Below are 20,186 nucleotides of genomic sequence, written 5' to 3' on the forward strand. Positions count from 1 at the left end.
TTCTTTGGTTTTTCCTTGCATGAACTCGACATCGTTAAAAGGGGTTTGACTGCCTATACTTCCTATTGGGTTTTGATTATGATTTTAGTTGGGCTTCAGTTACCTTCAATTGGGGTTATCATTGTGACTCAGAATTTTTAGAATTTTCTCATTAAAACTTCTTTGCTCTTCAGTTTCTTTCAATTGGGTTATGATTATTCAACTTGATTTCTTTAACTCTATTTTTTTAAGTTATAATTTTGTTTTGTTAGAAATATATGAGCGTGCAACATATACAATTACTCAAGATTTAGATATTATACATAGCGAAAAACCTTGAGTCGAACTTTGTCTTGTTCTTACAACCGTCCCGAGCAAGGAACTACGAACACACATGAATTGGGGCTTTCGTGTACATGTTTGGGACGTAAGGTGGTGAGTTAGCTACCTAGAGTTGGTTTGAAGAGTTATCCCTTGAGTCTCCGCCTCCATCTTGGTGAACCGAGCGTTTGCGATCGAGGGATTTGTAGTGATCGAAGAGGAAATTCCACTGAGGATTTTCGGATGTGGCTTGGAATTGGCTGGCTAGGGTTAGGTTGGAGGCTTTGGAGGCTAAGCCAAAGCCACTATACCAAGCATATTCCATATCCTTCAATTAATAAATAATTAAAAAAATTTACCAAATACATATTATCATAATCGCCCTCCTATTTGAGTCGATTCTATTGTTTTACTACGTCAAATAAAACTAACATCTCCCACCCACCCAAATATGAGTGGTATCCTCACATTCAGTCACTTTTCATCATCCCAACATTCTGACGTTCACAAAGAAAGGATTATGGCGCGACCCTACGAAAACATGTACATCATAGAACAGAAAACATTTAACTCTTGCATAGCCAATGAAGAGGTTATCTCGAAAGCGTTTCGTCGATACCCTAGACTGTTTTCACAAAACACCGACAGTACATTCTTAATCCCTCGTGAAAGAAATTTCTTTGTCCCTCAAGCGTTATATGTGCTCATGTTCTCGTCTTTTATGTGAACGTTGGCCAATTAATGAGCCTACCTTAAATGTGATGTAATGACAAACTGCTTTCCCTAAACATTCATACCAATCCTACTAGACTTGACCGCTTTCTTAAACACACTCCTTTAGATGATAATGATTGTTGATCGTCATAGATAAGTTGCTAAAGTAGCAGTCGTCAAGTATCCTCTTTCTGACTTAGTCCCGAAGGGTACAAATATTGGATTCGAAAATCCAATGGCTCACACAGTAATGAAGAAGGGATTCATTCATTAATTCCACTATTTTGGTTGACTAAAGCACATATGTTGTAGTCTCCAACATGTATGCTATCATGTATTCTCTTACTTCAAATATGAGCATGTCACTTTGTCTGAAACAAACACTATTATGTCATAGGAATCTCAGTCTAGTTGCTATATAAACACTTGACCTAAGTCTCTCAGCATAAATGCCCTCCCGACGCCCACCTGAGACATGCATGATATAAAAGTTAGAAATCGAGAATGATTTACCAAGCATATTCCATATCCTTCAATTAATAAACAATTAAAAAAATTTACCAAATACATATTATCATAATCCACCTCCTATTTGAGTCGATTATATTGTTTAACTACGTCAAATAAAACTAACATCTCCCACTCACCCAAATAGGAAAGGTATCCACACATTCAGTCACTTTTCATCATCCCAACATTCTGACGTTCACTAAGAATGGATTATGGCGCGGCCCTACGAAAACATGGACATCATAGAACAGAAAACATTTAACTCTTGCATTGAAGAGGTTATCTCGAAAGCGTTTCGTCTATACCCTAGACTGTTTTCACAAAACACCGACAGTATATTCTTAATTCCTCATGAAAGAAATTTCTTTGTCCCTCAAGCATTATATGTACTCATGTTGCCACGCCCCAATCCCGACATACGTCCAAAATCGACACGTGACGTCATCAAGTATCCGTATATCTATCATACCCCGTCTCCGGGATATGTACAAAACATAGCTCAAGATTCGAATTTCATAGTATTTTTCGTATACTTTATAACTGCATCTAACCTCCTCGTTAGACTGCCTACGTACCTTAAATAGGGATCAACTCATTCATAGTTCATCATTTACTACACTCCGACACTTATTCCAATACGTTTTAATAGGAAAGCGTATCATTCTTCAATCAATTATTTGGACTTGACAAGCACGAATTCATTGATTCAAGCTACATAACGAACCCACATGAAATTCAAGATTTTCATTCCATCAATCATAAAATCACTATGTTTTCAACATAATATCACAATCCAAAGCATGTAACATATCAAAGAATCAACCAAGCACAATATTTTCCTCTAGTCACATTCATTAACTAATTTAATCATATTACTAACAATTATATCCAACGTCATTCCACAATCCCGTCAATTAATCCATTCATGAATCAAAGATGCACGATTTTAACTTTAACTATGTTAATCAATCAATATACTTGTGATAATCAATAAAAAGAAAGACCATCGATCACAGTTTATAAACCTCAAATATAAGTTTGTAATTATGAAAACACAATCAAGTCTCTAAAAACTTCGAAGGAGTCACCCAGACATCCAACGACTTTTCCAATTTAAACCACAAAGATTCTTAAAAACTATCATTCACAAATATACTAAAATCTAGGGCTAAAGGGACGCAGTTCGGCCGAAGCCTACATAAGTAACCAAACAGGAAGTGGCCCCCTATCGCGGATTAACCAAGCAGAACCACCCCTGCAGTAACCAAGTAGGCAATGACCCCCTATCGCAAATTAACCAAGCAGAGTCACTCCTTCGCATCTGTTAGGCAGTGATCACCTATCGCGGATTAACCAAGCATGATCACCCCTAAGAGTGTGTGTGTGTGTGTGTGTGTGTGTGTGTGTAGCTATACCAAAGATATAAGGATCACCTATCGTAGATTAACCAAGCACGATCTATAGAAAATATGGACCCCTATCGTGGATTAACCAAGCAGGACCAAGATACCCAAATAGGTAGTGACCCCCATTACGGATTAACCATGCAGAGTCACACCTACGGAACTGTTAGGCAGTGACCACACATCGCGGATTAACCAAGCGCGATCCATAAATAGTATGGTCCCCTATCGCTGATTAAACAAGCAGGACCATCCATGTACCACTGCTACATGGTGTAGACTCGGTGTCACCTAACCTCGTGACACTAGGGATACGGTCCTTTACTAGCCCTCAGTTTAACAAACATTTCAATATGCACTTCAAATCACTTTTTCACAAATATTTCCAATCCATGAATCAAATCACATTTAATAAAAACACATCAATGGCCAATTATAAAAACCACATTATAACAGAAAACATATTTATAAAACCAAGCCATATCCACACAGGATACAAATATAGGAAAACAGGGTAATAACCATACCACGTATATTAAAGTCACTCACCGAGACAAGTAAGCCTCACTGAGTCTCTAGTAATACTAATTTTTAGTAATTCAAATGATTCAAGTCCTATTCACCAAAAGTTAACTCTCAGTCAAAGGTGGGTTCCACAACCTAATAATTTAATCCGAAAGATAAGCCTCACTGAGTCTCTAGTAATACTAATTTTTAGTAATTCAAATGATTCAAGTCCTATTCACCAAAAGTTAACTATCAGTCAAAGGTGGGTTCCACAACCTAATAATTTAATCCGAAAGATTCGCACATCATATTTTGGACCCGTAACTTCCTAAGGACCACATTATGCTTGTAGAACAACATATTAAAATCTCATCACGATTTGACGGTCGGATCTCCGCTAATCTCAAGTTCAAGTGGTGGTCAACAATTAGTTTTACAAACTTAAAGATCCGTACCTTGGATTCCCGATCCGTCAATTCCTAACATCCTCGAATATTATGTTCTATAACGCATTAAAGTTTAGTGCCGATCTAACAGTCGGATCGTCAATTTATATAATAGTCAAACGACGGCCAACTAGGCGGTCAATTATGAAACTATATTAAAACATCGAAATTTCACTACACGGATGTCAAATCTGGAATCGGGGCATCAAATTTAGCCTAGGATGGTCAGATGGGATCTCGGCCCACACGCCGCCACACGAGGTGGCGGCTGGCCGTCCCGACTTGTCGAAAAATTCAATTATTTTAAATTATTATCAAATTTTACAGGCATATAGATCTCAATGAGGGGAGTAATTTTCATACCTGGGACAAAGTCCAATTCGGCCGGAAAACGCCTGAAATCGCCCTCAATCCGCCGGGTGGCCGGAAATTTTCGAACCTCGCCGCTCCTCCGTCGAAGGTCCAATGACAGTAATTGTTGTCGGGTTTTACTTCTGCAAGGGAGGGCTACCAACCCCAGGTGGTGCGCCACCGTGATTGTTGCCGGAAATGGAGCTAATTGCTCTAGGGTTTCGACGAGTCTGCGAGGTTCTCATGCTTCGTTTGTCAAACATGGTAATTCACAGGTGGAATTAAAGTAACAGGTTGATTGGGTTTGAAGTGAGGAGACTTTTGGCACCGTCGTCAAAGGTTGCTGGAATAGAGATCTAAAATCGGGTCGGGTCGGCAGGTCACATAGGATCCGGAATGGGCGGGTCTCTCTCCTTTCCCCTCTTTTCCCTCCTTGTTCTCCTTCATGATTGGCCATCCCTCCCCTCCTTTTCTCTCCCGCATCTCTTATCTTCCCCTCTCTTTTGCTGCCATCTGGCAGCATCCAGCCCTTTTTTTTTTTTTTTTTTTTTTTTTTAAATTAAAACATCTCTAATTTCTTCGTTTCAACTCTGATTCGCGAACGGTTTTCGCCTATAAGCTCGTGGTATCGAACTCTATCCAATTATACTTAGTGTGACCCTGCAAAATCCACGAATTTTAATGATTACTGAACCAAATTCAAACTTTGAAATTAGTTTAATTAAAATCTAGATTTAATTATAAATTCTCAAAAATAATATAAAATGATATCTCCTTAATACAAATACGTAGTTTGAAATAGTGAAATCCAGGAACGGGATTTCACACATGTTCTCATCTTTTATGTGAACGTTGGCCAGCCAATGAGCTACCTTAAATGTGGTGTAATGACAAACTGCTTTCCCTAAGCATTCATGCCAATCCTACTAGACTCGACCGCTTTCTTAAACACACCCCTTTAGATGATAATGATTGTTGATCGCTATAGATAAGTTGCTAAAGTAGCAGTCGTCAAGTATCCTCTTTCTGACATAGTCTCAAATGATACAAATATTGGATTCGAAAATCCAGTGGTTCACACAGTAATGAAGAAGGGATTCATTCATTACTTCCACTATTTTGGTCAACCAAAGCACATATAGTTGTAGTCTCCAACATGTATGCTATCATGTATTCTCTTACTTCAAATATGAGCATGTCACTTTGTCTGAGACAAACACTATTCTGTCATAGGAATCTTAGTCTATTCGCCCGCGGCCCAACCCCACCGTGCTCAAATTTGTGTACAAACCTTAAGCACTATGATTTTTTTCTACGTTTTGTCTATTGACATCAGAGGCAGGATCTTCATTACTATGAACGAAATTTACAAAATTTTCGAAAAGATACAAAACTTCGTCAGGTCGAACATCATAACCCCATAAAATATCGGGATTGTGATCCTATGGGTGTGCAATGCAATACATGTTGGTGTGGATATTTTGCACTTTGGACTATAATTTTATGTTACAATTCGTAATTTCTGCAGGCTTTAGCTAGCAGTTTGCAGGGACAGGGAGAGGCTCCCAAACCATGTTAGGTTGACAAAATTTCCTTTGGCAGGCCATTCACCAACAGGGTCGGAAGCCATTCACTCCTTCACTCCAATTTACTTGCGCCTCGTAATTCACTAGCAGTTGGAGAAGCCATTACCCTTGAGACCAAATCCTTGACTTGTAACTCGTAATCTTGCAATGATGTGTTCGTTCAACTTCTGTATCAGGTTTCACTTAGAAGCCACCGTTCTCAAAGCTTGACAAACGAGAGTCGGATAGAACAGTGAACATCTGCGTGTCCACAAACAACTGCACAAGCCGCAAATTGCAAATGAAACAAAAGACGGGTGACAAAATAATGGCTTCAGGGTACAAACGAAACATCCAAGAGAAGTTTAGAGAGGATTGCAAGTTACCTTGATAAATTGCCTGTCCTTGCTAGGAAAGGAATCGATAAAGCTCTCTTTAAGAAGTAAAGAAACCTGAAAGGGCCGTAAAAGATTTACATGTCAAAAAGTTAACAAACCAGGTGCCCTGAGGACTTTTAGGAATATAGAAACTACGGTGTTAGTTTCTCTACCCTGTCACTGTTTGATTGTACACTTGTTATTGTGTAAGACCTTAGATCTGAACAAAGTGACTCCATGTAGTTCTTCATGACTTCCAAAAATTGACCTGCAGCTTCGACCTGAAACGTGTAGGAACAATATATATTTCGCATTCACAACTAGTAAAAGTGTCGAACCGCTAATATGAAGTTTCCAAGTGTAAATCCAGCAGAATCACAAGCAGAAGCAGTAAGCATGCAAGTATGACAGTAAACCTGCACTTCGTTGCACCTATATACAGGATGCTTTTTAGCAAATGAACCTTCACGTGACAGTCTAGCATGGATGGGCCCTAATTCAGTGGCTAGATCTTTATGTCTTGGAAGTGACGGCAAATGACACATTTTCACCTGCACGAACAACAAAGTAACAGTAAGTACACTCGTTATTCTTAATATGACAAAGTGCAGGAAATTACTGAAAACTGTAAAAGACGACGTAATTCCTCCAAGGTGGCATCGAGAAAAACTTAGCATTCTGTAGTTCTGAAGAGATAACCCTAAAAGGAAAAAGGTATTCTAGAATTCATTGCTTGATTCAAACTCGAACATGCGGGAGTGCAAAGATCTTCCATAGTGTTCTAGAGACCATCTACCTCTTTATAAGCCATTGGTAAGGAAAAAATAGCGGAAAAAACTAAATGAGAATAAAAGAAACCTGATCCTTTTGCACATTAACTTGAACAGTATCCGATGTTTTCCTCTTCAGGTCTGCAGGAACCTGTTGTATCCCAGTCTGTCATATGATAAGAGCACAAAGAAAATTAAACTAGAACTAATGACGGTAGTTTTCTTACAACCCTCGAAATTTGAGCTAGAACTTGGAACATGAATTGTCTGGCAATAAAATTAGGATTTCCTATATATACCAGAAAGTAATAACATTTAGGCACAAAATAGAATTCCGAGAATTAAGACCATCATAAGAGTTCTACCACTTCACTTAGAGCCTAGTTCATAAATAGTACATGCTGATCAAAAACAAACATTCAAGACTGACTGACTGAGTAATACGTAAACTAAACTAATTAAAGAGAAAAATTGTATGCAGAATGTTGTAACTGCCTAAGAAATATATGAATTTGGAGATGACATCCCATTTAGAATTCTGGCTTTGTGAATACAGAATATCCAAGCAAAGCAAGGAACTGCGTTTGATCAAGCCTTAAAGTTAATCGCACATACTAGCATAGTTTTAGCACCTCACTTGGAAGAGAGTGAATCCTAGAATGTCGAACATTGGGTCCGAGAGAAAGTAATACGATGCAATACATTTATACAAATACAACTATAAAAATGAAACAAAACTCACAATAAATGGAACTGGGGCGTCAAGAAAGTCAAGCATTTTCCCTGGTAGAACCTGAAGATATTTAAGAAACTTAGAGAAAAAACATACATTTCAGGACGTCATCAATGATATCGCTTAAATAATTAACAAGGTTATACCTATAAGCAAATATTTTACATTCAGCAATAATATCGAACTTACAGGAAGCATTAAACTCTGCCATTGAAATGGACGAATCATGGGAATGAGAGATAATACTGTAGCTGATAGCACACCCTGCATTGATTGAAGTGTCAAATGTTCAAACTCTGAAAATAAAAAGTGCTCTTAGGATTGATGCACGTAACTCCAACACAAACAATTACTTACCAGATTCGGACACACTATTACCACTTGTTTTTCCAGTAATACTCCCGTAAGCAATGATAAAATCTGGAAAAAACACCCCCAATGAATCACCAAGAGTAGACAACAATATTTACTATAAAGGGGGTGAGGGAGAAAAAGAGACTCTTTTTCCAAGGAGAAAAGTGAGCCCACATGGCAATATGCAGTTAGGTTAGAACTTTCAGTGGCGGTACAGGATTTAAAACTTTCAGTCTCACAGTAGACTTGAATCAAAGGAAAAATGTAAAACCATTACGTCACATGATGTGAATAAATATTGCTTAAAATAAATCTGGACCAAATGGTAAAAGCCATTTACAATCTTAACACAGCTGGACTCAAGCCAAACAACTGAGCTTACACTTTCAAGGGAGAGAACTCGGCAGATTGTTGCAGTTGTCCATATTGATAGTGCAAGCGCTTCTTCAGCAGCAGCTAGCATAACATTGACCTTTAACCAAGTGAAGTAAGGTAGAGTCAATACTAAAGAATACAATAAAATTTAGAGAGAGAGAAAGAGGCCTAAGAAATACCCCAGGATCCTGAAATGAATCTAAACTATTCTCATCAAAACCAAGAGCAGCTACTGGAGGTCGCCTATAATCAGTAGCTTGAAGATGTTCAAGAGGTAGAAAGGATAATTCACTTCCTCGTTGTGGGAGAGGCAGAGCATGAAAACCACAAACAATCTGTAACAAATCGTTCTTGTTCTCCTATCATAGAGAGTTGATACAAAAATAACTGTCAAACGGAAATAAAATTATCACTTATGGGGAAAAATAAAATGAGTGAGATTGACAGTGTCGATAAACTCACCCTAGCCCATTCCATTATCAGTTCATCACCAAACTCTTTCTCACAAGTCGAGAAAAGGTCATCATCTTCATCCTCCGATACCATGCTTCTAGCTGGACTGCCAAAGATAATAATGGATTATTGAAGTTGTACGTATATGGTAACAAGGGCGAGAACCATCAAGTAATTTTACGTGACATAAATAATTAAGAGAGAAACAATAACAGAGCTATTTCAAGTACTACTTAATCTCATATAACAGCGCATATTAAAAAAACCTATTAATTTATGTCTTAAGCATAAAATGATAAATCAAACGTAAGATAGCCATATATTTACCACCTGAATAAAGATTCAGAACTGCCAAGACGCTCCAATGTGCGGTTCCTGGATGAGAAAGATGTCCCAACCTCTGGAGAAGTATGGCCATTTCTGAAAAAAGAAATCAATTCATTTATGTTTTTAAGGCACAAAATGACAAATCAAATAATTAGCAATGTATTTACCACCTAAATAGAGATTGAGCACTCCCAGGACTCTCAAACGTGCGATTTCTGGAGGAGAAAGATGTCCCAACCTCTGAAAAAGTATGGTTATTTCCATAGCTTCCGCATATTCTTTCTGAAGTTTCCGAATGAGTTTCTGAGACCTCAAAACCATAGTCATCAGAACATTGTGAATCCTTTCTACCATCCTTGTCTAAATACCGTACTTGACTAAAATCTGAACTCTCGCTAGCAGAGACACTTTCAGGGGACTGCGGTTCCCATATCTTGAGTGAAGAAGGTGGAGTCTCAGCATCCGGTCTAATTCCTGCACCAGCAGCTGTAAGGGCAATTGGACTGTCAACTGGTATTGCAGAGCCCATCCAATTATCAAAAGACTCCCTCTCAGGGGACTCATCATCATTATCTTGTACATTGGGCAATGTAGGGACAAAATCAGCAAGGGCCATTTCACTAGCAAATTGTGTTATTCGCTTCAGACGCTCCTGTTGAACGATACTGCATCCAAGTAAGTAAAAGCGGTGAAATGCATTGATTTTTACAAGGATAAAGAAGATTTTGAAATGTATATGAGATACTCACAAGTTAAAGAGAAACTAAAACTACATCTCACCTATTCAGCATCTCGTAGTGTAACTCAAAAAAAGGAACTCTGGATAGCACACAGTAGCATCGAGGCGCAGAAACCAAAAATCGGAAGAGTCCTCCCATCGAATGAGAATTAGGTGATGAGATGCCTAAGATAGCAGGAGGCCTCTGAACAATTTCTGACACGTGTAGGCAAACACCATAAAGTGTTGCATTGTCTGCCACCTGATCAAAGGGTATTACCTTTTTAGTGACCGTGTGTGCTACAAACATATGTAAATAGCACACTGAAGTAACAAAGGTAGTAAAAATCTTCAAGGGGGATAAAAAAAAAAAAAAAGGCATAAGATACCTTGAGTGAGAAAATAAATGATAAATCATCTTTTCCTAAATGCTCCTGTCGAGAATACCCGTAATTAGAGTGCAATCTGTGTTTTATATTTATATATTTTATATAACATTAACAATAATGAGATGAAACATAAAGTGGCAAATCAATCTGCAAACTCTAAATGGAGATGGCTCCAATGATTTCCCCAGCCTACACATGACTGATTAAACTAATAAACTTAAAACACATTTTAAAACAAGATCGATCTTGTTTTATCTTCTGACTTTCAATGGTAATATCAGAGCTGTATCTCCCAGAGGTCTCATGTTCGAAACCTATATCCTTGTTACCATACTTCTTTATTAGTTTTAAAAGTGTAGGTTGGGGCTAAACCGACGTTTCTCCATCTACATATATGTTTGCCTTTCCACGTGCAAGATGGACATGGACTGCACGTTGTTGGCTCATTTCCTAACTGTTTAGCTCTAGATGCTGGTATAAGAGTGAGGAAGAATAAAAAGGAAAAGGTAATTTTGTGGCACCTATTTCTCCGTTGGTCATTACCAGTTACACTTCGTATTCTTTTGTTTTTCACATGGTTATCTTTGTAGAAAAAGAAAATGCAGATAGCAAAGTATAACGAAAAGCCGATGAAAAGGCTAAAGGCTCTATTTTTCTCATATAGTATTTATGGTATTTTGTTATTAGTACCTAGATTGTGAACACAAACCCTGCTACGACAAAACTGTGAAAGAGGCAAGTTCAAACCATCCAACATGCAAGAAGTTGTGTTAATTCACAAGATAAAACAAAGACAAATTGCAAACGTGAGAGGAATATACATGTCATAGATTACAAGAGACATTTCCATGTACCTGTCCGTAAACAACTTGATTTAAATCACTTAGTGATGGAGTCTTCTCCATTAACCGTGCCTGTAATGTGACAATCCACATATGAGAACCACATAGAATTACATCAATACAACAGAACTGTTAAATGAATACAAGTTTAATGATTGAACTTAGAATTGTGGAAAAGAAGCAACATCAAACCTTAACCCCTCCAGGAAAACAAAAGGAAGCTAAATCTTTCAAACGCATATCTAGACGCTTCCCAGGAGGATATTTGAAAAGTATCTGTAGGTCCAGTAAAACATTCAGGAAACATATAAATTATCATTGCATGCCAGAAGAGAAAACAAAGTCCCTGGGAACTTCTTATGCAGTTATACACTCAACCTGAGGTTCTAATGTAGGAATTGGAGGTCCCCGCTGCTGTAGCAATTTAAGGTCAACAATTCCAGAGTTTATCATCTCCATCTCCCATTTCTTTCTTTTAACAAATGCATCCTCCACAGTTTCAAGGTTAGCATCCGGATGAAGGCCCGCAATAATAAAATGCTCAAAGAGTGAAGTTGGCTCGGTATATCTTATATGGCCCTAGAATATCATAAACATAAACTTTAGTTAATTAGACAGACAATTAAACCGATCAAGAACAGAGCTTTTTTAAGCAATAACATTCAAGCATCATCAGGGAAACCGGTTCCAAGATTTTCATATGGATCGATACATTTAATCATTTGCTTTTTCCAGTTTCGATGTCTAACTATGCAATCAAAAATCCTATATCTATATTCATGTACAAAGTATCCGAAAAAGGTAACTTTCTTACACAATAGTATAAACCCACTGAATTTACTATTACTCGATAGCATGAAATTCTCGAGTAATAAAGTTCGGTTTTCTCTTTTCCTTTTTGTGTAAGTAACAATGTATCAAGCAGTCCCATAGAAAGAGTACCTTTGATTTGGAGTGAAGCTGATACCACTGGCGTTTTTGGTTTGCCAAAACCTCAGGATTGAAAGCCAACCGCAAATCATCCCGCGAATTTCCACCCCATCTCCACGCCCTCTGCATCTGATTTTTCAATTTCTGGAAGCTATTGCTCCGTCTGTGTCCCGTAGTTACAATTTCACTTCGGGAGCGCCTATGCCCCGGTGCCAAAGGTGGCATGCTCGAATTACCCGGGACCACATTTTGCAGTGTTTCCCCTGCCACTTCAAGTGCCTCCTCAGATATTTCCTGCAAAACCTGAATACGCGACGGAGGCTGCTCTTCGTATGCTTCAGCATCTTCTTTACCCTCCATTTTAAAACCCTTATCTCATCTTCGTAAAATGCTCATTTCACCGAATTAATACTCCATCGCTCCATTGCTTAAAAAATCCCAAACCAGCATACATTCAACCCATTTCACTACTTCTTCTAACTCCGAGAACATGCCAACACACAATAACAAGGCCCAGATGCAAAAAAAAACACAAAATCCGAAACGATTCTCTCCTTAAATGTGTTTGATCCTCGATTTCGCGAAAACCTGCATCACAGAAGCATTCAATCTACTCAAAAGATCCACAAATTTATGTCCTTGTGACATAAACTCCACTATTTTGCATGCAAGTTTTGAACTTTTTAATCAGGCAAACAATATGCACCCTGAAAAATCCCAACAGAATATGAAGCAAAACACAAAATTTGATATAAACACAATATTAATGCGGAGAAATGTAAGGGCAAAAAAATCAAGCATTTATGAATTCAAATGTATTTCAAAATTTGTGAAAATGGTATCATGGTTTCATTGATTTGTAACTGAAACAGAAGATGAAGGGGCATATTGGATGGTAACTGGCATGAGAAAATTAAATACAATGATGCAAATTAATAAGAAAAAATGAATAAATAAAAAATCATATCAGACTGGGATTTGAGAAATATTAGTACCTCTTTTTTCTTTGGTTTCAAATGTATTGTTCTTCAGATTGAGGAGGGAGGGAGGGGGAGAGAGAGAGAGAGTTGCTAAATTTGGAATGGGGTTGTATGAAAAGAGAGGAGTGGAATTATTTATTTAGGAAGAGGTCTGTGAGAGCAAGGGGCGGAAGTTAAGACACAAACACAAGGGAGAAGGACAACTCAGGTAGAAATCGAAACTCGGAGAATATCAGAAACCACCCCTTGATTTTTACATATTTCCCTATTGCACCATCCAGACATTTTAAATGGTATAAAAAAAAGGTATTGAAATTATGAACAATATTATAATTAACTATATATTATCCATGCTTTTGCATTCCTCACTTGCCACTTTCATGACATGTGGCACATGTTGCTAAAATGGAAGACTCGTGTCCTAGCTTTTTTTTCCTCTAAAAAAGGTAACAGTCTATGACGAGCTATCTATCGTTAAATTAATGATATATCATGTAAAATACAGATTTAATATTCGTCTTAAACTATTAAACATAGAAAAATGAATCATTCTTTAACTTTTCAAGTTACTTTTTAAGAAACTGTTTTATGTTCTCTTTTGTTTCTTTTTTGTTTGTACTTTGAAATTAATTTTAGAGAACGAGTCTTTTATTAAGATTATAGTTTTATTTATGATTTTCACATTTGAATTTGATTAATTATTTGGCTACCCGTTGTACCATTTATATATTATCTTATAGTAATTCAATAAAACTCTTTATTCCTATAAAACAAAGAAAAAGGTAGGTTGCTAAAATGGAATCGACCTAGTACAAATTATGTGAAACTAATATCGATGAGCAGTAGGCTTAGAAAATTATGTGTGGTTTTTTTCACTCTAATACATAGAGAAAAGTTACATGATTTATTCTTGGTAAGTTATGACTCTTACGAGACCACAAATACATAATATCAAGCAAATACTTTTAGCTACAATGAAAGAGAGCTGAATTCTTCACTTGACTTTATTCTAACTCATTTATTTATTTACTATCACTGCTTCGACTATATATATATATTTTTTTAGTACATCGATATTTTTACATTAAGAGGAGGGAGAGTTAAGCTAAGCCACATAATGGGGAGCCTGATTTGGTATTGAAATCGTCATCCATGAGATTCGAACCCAATACCTTTTACTTTATAGTAAAGAGGAATACCACCAGACCGTATACTGAGTGGCTGCTTCGACTATACTTAACTATAAAAAAAATGTGGCACAAGTACTTCCCAACTATCTATTTTGTTGTAACAAGGGACAACTTTCAACGAAACAATAACCACAAAGAATGTTCTCTTAAATAATATTATACTAGCATACATTTTTTTTTAATAGAAGCAATATTTTTACTCTACACCATTTTAAAGGGAGATGAGAATTTGAACTGAGGACGCAATAAGTTGAAAAAGGAAGTTTTACACCATCTCTAAAGGAGATGTTAAATATGCCAAAGAAGATTAAAAGATATTCAAGTGTTCTCCAATGAATTTGTCATGTATGATGTGGCAGTTGAGTCATTTGACTCGTTGCCCTCTAGCTGTATTTTTTGGTAACAAACAAAGAAGGAGTCAAATATATTTAATTTAATTCTTTAATGCATAAGTCCCATTACAACCAATAGAATAAAAAATAAAATTAATTTTGATTATTTTTTCATAGCTAATGTAACTCTAGGCCCAACAAAATAATAATATAAATATTTGACATATCCTTGGAAAAAAGAAAATATAGCACTTGTATTCAATTTATAACATCAACCATCAAATAAAATTTTAATATATTATTTTTAATATCTCCTTTAAAAATGCTCTTACTTTCTCATATGTCATACACATATATTTTCATGTCAAATCTAAATGCAAGTGTTGGATTGTCTTAATGGGTGTGTTTATGATATTATCAGAAACCTCAAGGCCTAAAACGCAATTATAAAAAAAAAGTGGAAAGTATCATAATTGCAATAATTTCCAATACCGAGAAAGTGTATTTTGACTTTGACATCCAACGTGTCGCATGCAGAAAGTACCCCACTTCCACCAGACAAAACTGTCAATGTAGTGGGTCCGGATATCGAAAAGCCGTTGCGATGCGATGGTGTTGTCCGATCCTGACCGTCGAATATGCCCCGATTTAAATAAAATATATTAATAATTAGTCGCGGGAAATCCTCCTAGGTTGTACAGATCAGCACGTGCCTTTTTCTCGGTACTTGTTTATTAAAATCGTCTTTTGGCGCGCGATTCCGGAACCTTTGATTACAAAGACAAGTGAGTCGAGGAGACTTTACGGGAAAGATCCTCATAAACAAAAGTTAATTAGTGATTAAAAAGAATGATTAAGCATTGAACCTACTACCTACGCGGATTAATTTTAATTTTAATTTTAATCATGCGTCGATCCCCACCCGATCCACCGCCCATGAACAATAAGGGGGTAGCTAAATATATTTTACTCATTTACATTTAGGTAGGTTTACGCATCGTAATCAAAATGATAAAAAGGAGTTTGATTTCAATTACGAATTATTTTTATGTATACTAAGATATTAAAAGAAGACTGTGTAGAGGCCACATGAAAAATGGAATCCAACTCTTTTTTTTGGAGAATTTTTTTTTTTTTTAACAAACGATGTTATTTACAGGGGTGGGAATGAACTAAGTTTCGTAATGGAGCTAACAATAATGTGATTTAACTTCGCTTTAACTTCTATGGTTGGGAGATGGGAACTGAAAGTTCATGAATTGGGAGCAATTAGGAATCCATTATGCAGCCCAGCCCACCGATTGTCTACGCAATACACTCGTATCTTTGAGTTTTGTAGTAAATTTGTACGTAGAATAAACATAGATGTCGGACGTACGATTCACGTGTTTGTGCGGTCACACGTATACAAACCAGATCCCTCCAATTGGGCAACTTTAGCAGGCTTACAATCATACAATTCAAGCCCATCGTCATACCTTCCACGAACCACGACCACAAGGCCTGCATGACCCAACATCATCTACGACACTCCCTTCGTAGCCGTAAAAGTGGGCGAGACAAAATTCTGTACTTCCTTCTCAGTTCCAAAACATGCCCCCTCACAAGACCACAAATTCCAACAATATCCCTAACCTTCCTCATGGGGTCGATGTAAAACGACTTTTGAGGAGCTGAGTCACTTCTCACTCCTCATCAGTTTCTCTCTCTCTCTCCGCCAAAATCGACGATCCATTTTAAACCCTAACATTTTTCTCTGTCTCGCTCAATTCAAAACCCTAAATGCGCTTCCTCCACCCTTCAACTTTCCCATTACAGAAAATTTCCCGGGAAATTCTGGAAATTTTCCCGGAAATCCAAGGCTCGCCCATTTTCATGTGGTTCGAGCATTGGCTTCCATGATCCATTCTTTTGTTTCTTCACAACCATGCGTCGAATTTTCCAGTTCAAGAAAAAGTTCGAGATTTTCTTCAAACCCTAGTCTGTGAACTTCAATCAGCGATGGATCCGGGTCCAATCTACATAAGCTCCGATGACGAACTGGGTTGGACCGACCTGGATGAGGAGGACAACTTTGATTGGGTATCGGACCTTCTGGAATCTGCCGACAAGGTAACTGATGATGATGATGATGATTCCGATGACGTTGTGGTGATTAGTGAGGTCAACTCCAAGTCCAAGAAAAAGTCTTCCAAACGGACGGTTGCGGATGTGGACGATGATTGTGTCGTCTTGGACGGTGACCCGGATAAGCCGGTTTCGGTGGTGGAGGATTCGGGTAGCGGCTCCGACGAGTTGCTTGTGGTTGGGGAGAAGGGGCAGGTATAAATTCGACCCGGTTTATGTTTGAGTATGAATTGCGTTGTTTGGTTTGTTTAGTTTACTCTGAATTGGAAGTTAGAGAAAGAAAACTAAGATTCTGTTTGGTCTCTTATTTGAAATTTTTTATCATTTCTCAACATATTTCTGAAGAAAATTTCTTGAAAACAATTTTCTTTAAGACTCAAAAATTTGATTGGTTTACAATTTAAACTTGACAAAGAGATCTAAAAAGAGGCGATCACAGGAGAGGGAGAAAGAGGGGAGAGAGAGGAGGAAATAAAGTAAGAGATAATTGAAAGAAAGAGAAAGAAGGGAGATTATCGGACAAGATAGAAAGGAAGATGAGAGGGAGAGGAAAAATTGAGAGAATAAAGAGAACAGATTGGAGGAGAGACGAAAAAGGGTATAAAAAAAAAAAAGAGGAGGAAAGAGAAAGAAGAAAAGAGAGATAAATTTGGAGTGAGAATGGAGGAGGGAGAGAAAAGAAAATAGTGTGTTTAAGTTTAAAAATTCTAAAAACTCACTTTTTATGTTTTTAGATAATACACTATATTTTTGAGTTAGCTTTGGGTTCAGTTTTTTAAAATAGTCCTACCAAACAAGTTTTTAAGGTCTAAAACTTGAAAATAATTTTTGAGTTTAAAAAGTTGGATTCAATTGGAGTACCAAACATGCCCTAAATGCTTGGGAAGTTTTTTATTGTTGGTTTGATGAGAGGAGTTAAAGAAATTTAATTTAACCGAAGGGTTGCGGTTATCGCAGGTTAGTAATTTTTCGACTTGTGCTTAACTCTGTTTGGTTGCCAAGAAAATGTAGCAAACGGATTAGTTATGGCGTTATTTTTTGGGTTAGGCTAGTGATATTGTTGTCATATGAAAGAGGAACAATCCAAGCCTTGTTTATTCTACTTTTCGGGATTACCTTTCTTGTAAGGGAGAATTAATTGTGGATGCATCGGAATCGTTTAGACATATTTCGAATTTTGTCCCATTGTCTGTGAAGTACAAGCTTTGGTGTTTCTGCATGATATTGTTTCTCAGACATAGTTATCTTGATATTCTTGTTTTACGGTGAAAGCCCTTTTCTTGGTTTTTGGTGACCTTGATATTGAAGTTCAATGGGTTTAAAGTAGTTCCCCTTGGATCGTGGGTTTTTCTTGGCTTAGCTTGTATTTGGCGTTGTTTGCTTGCTTGGCCACTTCATCTTTCAGTCTGTTATTATTTTCTTATGTTAAAGTTGTTTCTCATGTACAGGACTGCAGCACCATACATTGTCTAATCCCTTAATTTTTGTATTATTTAGAAAGATGTACGCACCTTTTGCTTTTCCAGTTTTAATTTATCTTATTTCTTTGGTTGCAGGTAGCATGTAGAGACTACCCTCATCCACGACATCTTTGTGCCAAATTTCCTTTCAAAACTACTCGGCACGAGAACCACTGTGATCTTGTGAGTTTACTCTTACAAGCTGTTGCTTATAGAATTTCCATCAAATAGTATTTTCTTGCCTGAATTTGACAATATACCACATGATTTCTTTTGTTTTTTTTCCCTTCTACTGAACTGTAGTGTCACTGTTATGTCTGTGACTCACTGGCGCCATGTGTACATTGGAGCACTCAAGGCTCCAACTTTGATCATTGTCATGCCACGGATAAAGAAGAGACATGGAAAGTACTGAGGAAAAATTTCAAGACAGCGAAAACTGCACCATTATCAGCTTCAAACAATCTGGCACCGACTACGCATAGTCCAGTTCCACCACTCAATATTATTCGGTTGGCACCTAATTCTTTACCACAGAGTCAGGTTTCTAGAACAGCTACAATCCACCCTTGCACCTCAGCTGGTCGTACCATGCCTGGAATCAGAATTCCAAGCAGAAGTCACCAACCAGAATATCTTTTCCCTAAGAACAAAGTCCAACCTTGTTCAGTTTCTAAGCAGTTGCTTGGTGCACGCACTAATGTTGTTGGGAGGAACAGAGGTCAAAATATTGGTCATTTAGGGCCTGTCTCTTCTCATTCAATGTTCAAAAGAGTAGGAGCTGTTGTGAACCGAACTACATTTGTTTCGTCAAATAACAGTAGTTGTACCACTCCATTAATATACAACAGTACTTCCACTCCCATGGCAACATCAAATGGCGGAAACCCCTTGTGGTTGCAGGGTGTTCATTCTAGTGTGCATCAGAACGCCTCCCAGCCCATGACCACTTTCGTTGGAAATACAGTGCCCTCCCAACCCCAAACATATAGTCAGGCCATCCCCCAATCAATTTACGGCCAAACTTTTCAACAGCAAGGGAATCAAGGTCAAAATGATAGCCAATTTATTTCTCAGTACGCGATACCAAGTCCGGATTCCAGTCAAGGTATATATCAGTATGGGAATCAGAGTCAGAATTCTAGTCTGCAAGGTAATCTAGGTGTAAGTGTCACAGATTTGGATTTTACGGATTGTAACTGGGTTCACACTTCCAGTCCAAACATTCAGCAGCCTCCAATTCAGCAACCTCCTATTCAGCAGCCTCCAATTCAGCAACCTCCTGTTCAGCAGCCTCCGCTTCAGCAGCCTCCATTTCAGCAACCTCCCATCCAGCAACCTCCCATTCAGCAACCTCCTGTTCAGCAGCCTCCAATTCAGCAACCTCCTGTTCAGCAGCCTCCGCTTCAGCCTCCATTTCAGCAACCTCCCATTGAGCAACCTCAGTTTCAGCAGCCGCCTCCTATCCAGCAACAGCCTCCCATTGAACTTTCTGAAATTCAAAGCACCGAGCCTGTATATGAGCCAGCTCCCGTCAATGAGCAGTCTAACAAAGTCGCTAATTTCAATGGTTTGGAATTTGAAAGCTGGCTCTTGGAAACCCAGTATAGTCCAGCAGAATCAAATAATGCGATGGCATCTCATCTGAACATGTTGTCTCCCGAGCCGACTTTTATAGACTCACTCGTGTTTGATTTTGAAACCCCCTGGAATGGTCTGGCTCAGGTATAGTCGACTGTCACTGTTAGTCCTTCCCTAAAAGCGGGAAGCTTATATGTACGTAGGTGAAGTGACTCTCACTTGTCTAGCGTTTGAAACGAAAATGTTGTTTGACACAAGTTGTGATTCCGCAAAACAAGGCTGGTTGTGAGGAGCTTTGGTAAGTGTATAGGTGTTTGAAGAAGTGGTGTGCAAAGTATCCCTAGGTTGGAGATGCTGTATAGAGGCTGGTTGTTTCCCAAAGCTTCTGCTAGTTTATTATTTCTGGGTTTCTCATATGCTTGAAATTATAGGCTACTTCGTTCCTTCATACT

At 37.9% G+C, this 20,186-nt stretch overlaps 2 protein-coding genes and 1 long non-coding RNA gene across 8 annotated transcripts; 1 reads left to right on the plus strand and 2 right to left on the minus strand.

Moving 5' to 3' along the window:
• Positions 1–896: 896 nt before the first annotated feature.
• LOC148696771 (uncharacterized) lies at positions 897–4,673 on the minus strand. Its single transcript, XR_015962612.1, has 2 exons — positions 4,244–4,673; positions 897–1,482 (listed from the first exon to the last, which is right to left on the minus strand). It is a non-coding gene; the product is annotated as an uncharacterized LOC148696771 (long non-coding RNA).
• A 904-nt stretch (positions 4,674–5,577) lies between these two features.
• LOC137726174 (uncharacterized) lies at positions 5,578–13,275 on the minus strand. Of its 6 annotated transcripts, none has more exons than XR_011067601.2 (20): positions 13,060–13,202; positions 12,077–12,771; positions 11,513–11,713; positions 11,327–11,410; positions 11,147–11,206; positions 10,293–10,337; positions 9,966–10,165; positions 9,356–9,850; positions 9,189–9,278; positions 8,868–8,964; positions 8,585–8,764; positions 8,413–8,502; positions 8,034–8,096; positions 7,866–7,940; positions 7,686–7,736; positions 7,032–7,109; positions 6,606–6,724; positions 6,347–6,454; positions 6,183–6,248; positions 5,578–6,075 (listed from the first exon to the last, which is right to left on the minus strand). XR_011067601.2 is itself a non-coding variant. In XM_088694313.1 (20 exons), exons 2-20 carry the CDS (start codon positions 12,422–12,424, stop codon positions 6,001–6,003), a joined length of 2,541 nt encoding a protein of 846 aa, XP_088550439.1. In that variant the 5' UTR covers positions 12,425–12,652; positions 13,060–13,275; the 3' UTR covers positions 5,578–6,000. The 6 variants fall into 6 exon arrangements, 4 of the variants coding, with proteins under 4 accessions (XP_088550439.1, XP_088550437.1, XP_088550436.1 ...); XM_088694313.1 differs by having other exon boundaries at positions 6,590–6,724; positions 12,077–12,652; positions 13,060–13,275; XM_088694311.1 differs by having other exon boundaries at positions 6,590–6,724; positions 7,686–7,754; positions 12,077–12,652; positions 13,060–13,275.
• A 2,842-nt stretch (positions 13,276–16,117) lies between these two features.
• LOC137725459 (uncharacterized) lies at positions 16,118–20,182 on the plus strand. The gene is made up of 3 exons (XM_068464147.2): positions 16,118–16,888; positions 18,250–18,336; positions 18,457–20,182. Exons 1-3 carry the CDS (start codon positions 16,568–16,570, stop codon positions 19,882–19,884), a joined length of 1,836 nt encoding a protein of 611 aa, XP_068320248.2. The 5' UTR covers positions 16,118–16,567; the 3' UTR covers positions 19,885–20,182.
• The last annotated feature ends 4 nt before the right edge of the window (positions 20,183–20,186 follow it).

This window comes from Pyrus communis, chromosome 5, assembly GCF_041283825.1.
Source record: "Pyrus communis isolate YQ-2024b chromosome 5, ASM4128382v1, whole genome shotgun sequence".
NCBI classification, from domain to species: Eukaryota; Viridiplantae; Streptophyta; class Magnoliopsida; order Rosales; family Rosaceae; genus Pyrus; species Pyrus communis.

Coding starts and splice junctions, on each gene's coding strand:
- LOC137725459 (XM_068464147.2), top strand. CDS start 16,568: ATGGATCCGGGTCCAATCTACATAAGCTCCGATGACGAACTGGGTTGG. Junction 16,889..18,249: donor TGGTTGGGGAGAAGGGGCAG/GTATAAATTCGA, acceptor CTTTGGTTGCAG/GTAGCATGTAGAGACTACCC. Junction 18,337..18,456: donor ACGAGAACCACTGTGATCTT/GTGAGTTTACTC, acceptor ACTGAACTGTAG/TGTCACTGTTATGTCTGTGA.
- LOC137726174 (XM_088694311.1), bottom strand. CDS start 12,424: ATGGAGGGTAAAGAAGATGCTGAAGCATACGAAGAGCAGCCTCCGTCG. Junction 8,097..8,412: donor GAGTTCTCTCCCTTGAAAGT/GTAAGCTCAGTT, acceptor TGTTTTTTCCAG/ATTTTATCATTGCTTACGGG. Junction 7,110..7,685: donor ACGCCCCAGTTCCATTTATT/GTGAGTTTTGTT, acceptor ATCATATGACAG/ACTGGGATACAACAGGTTCC.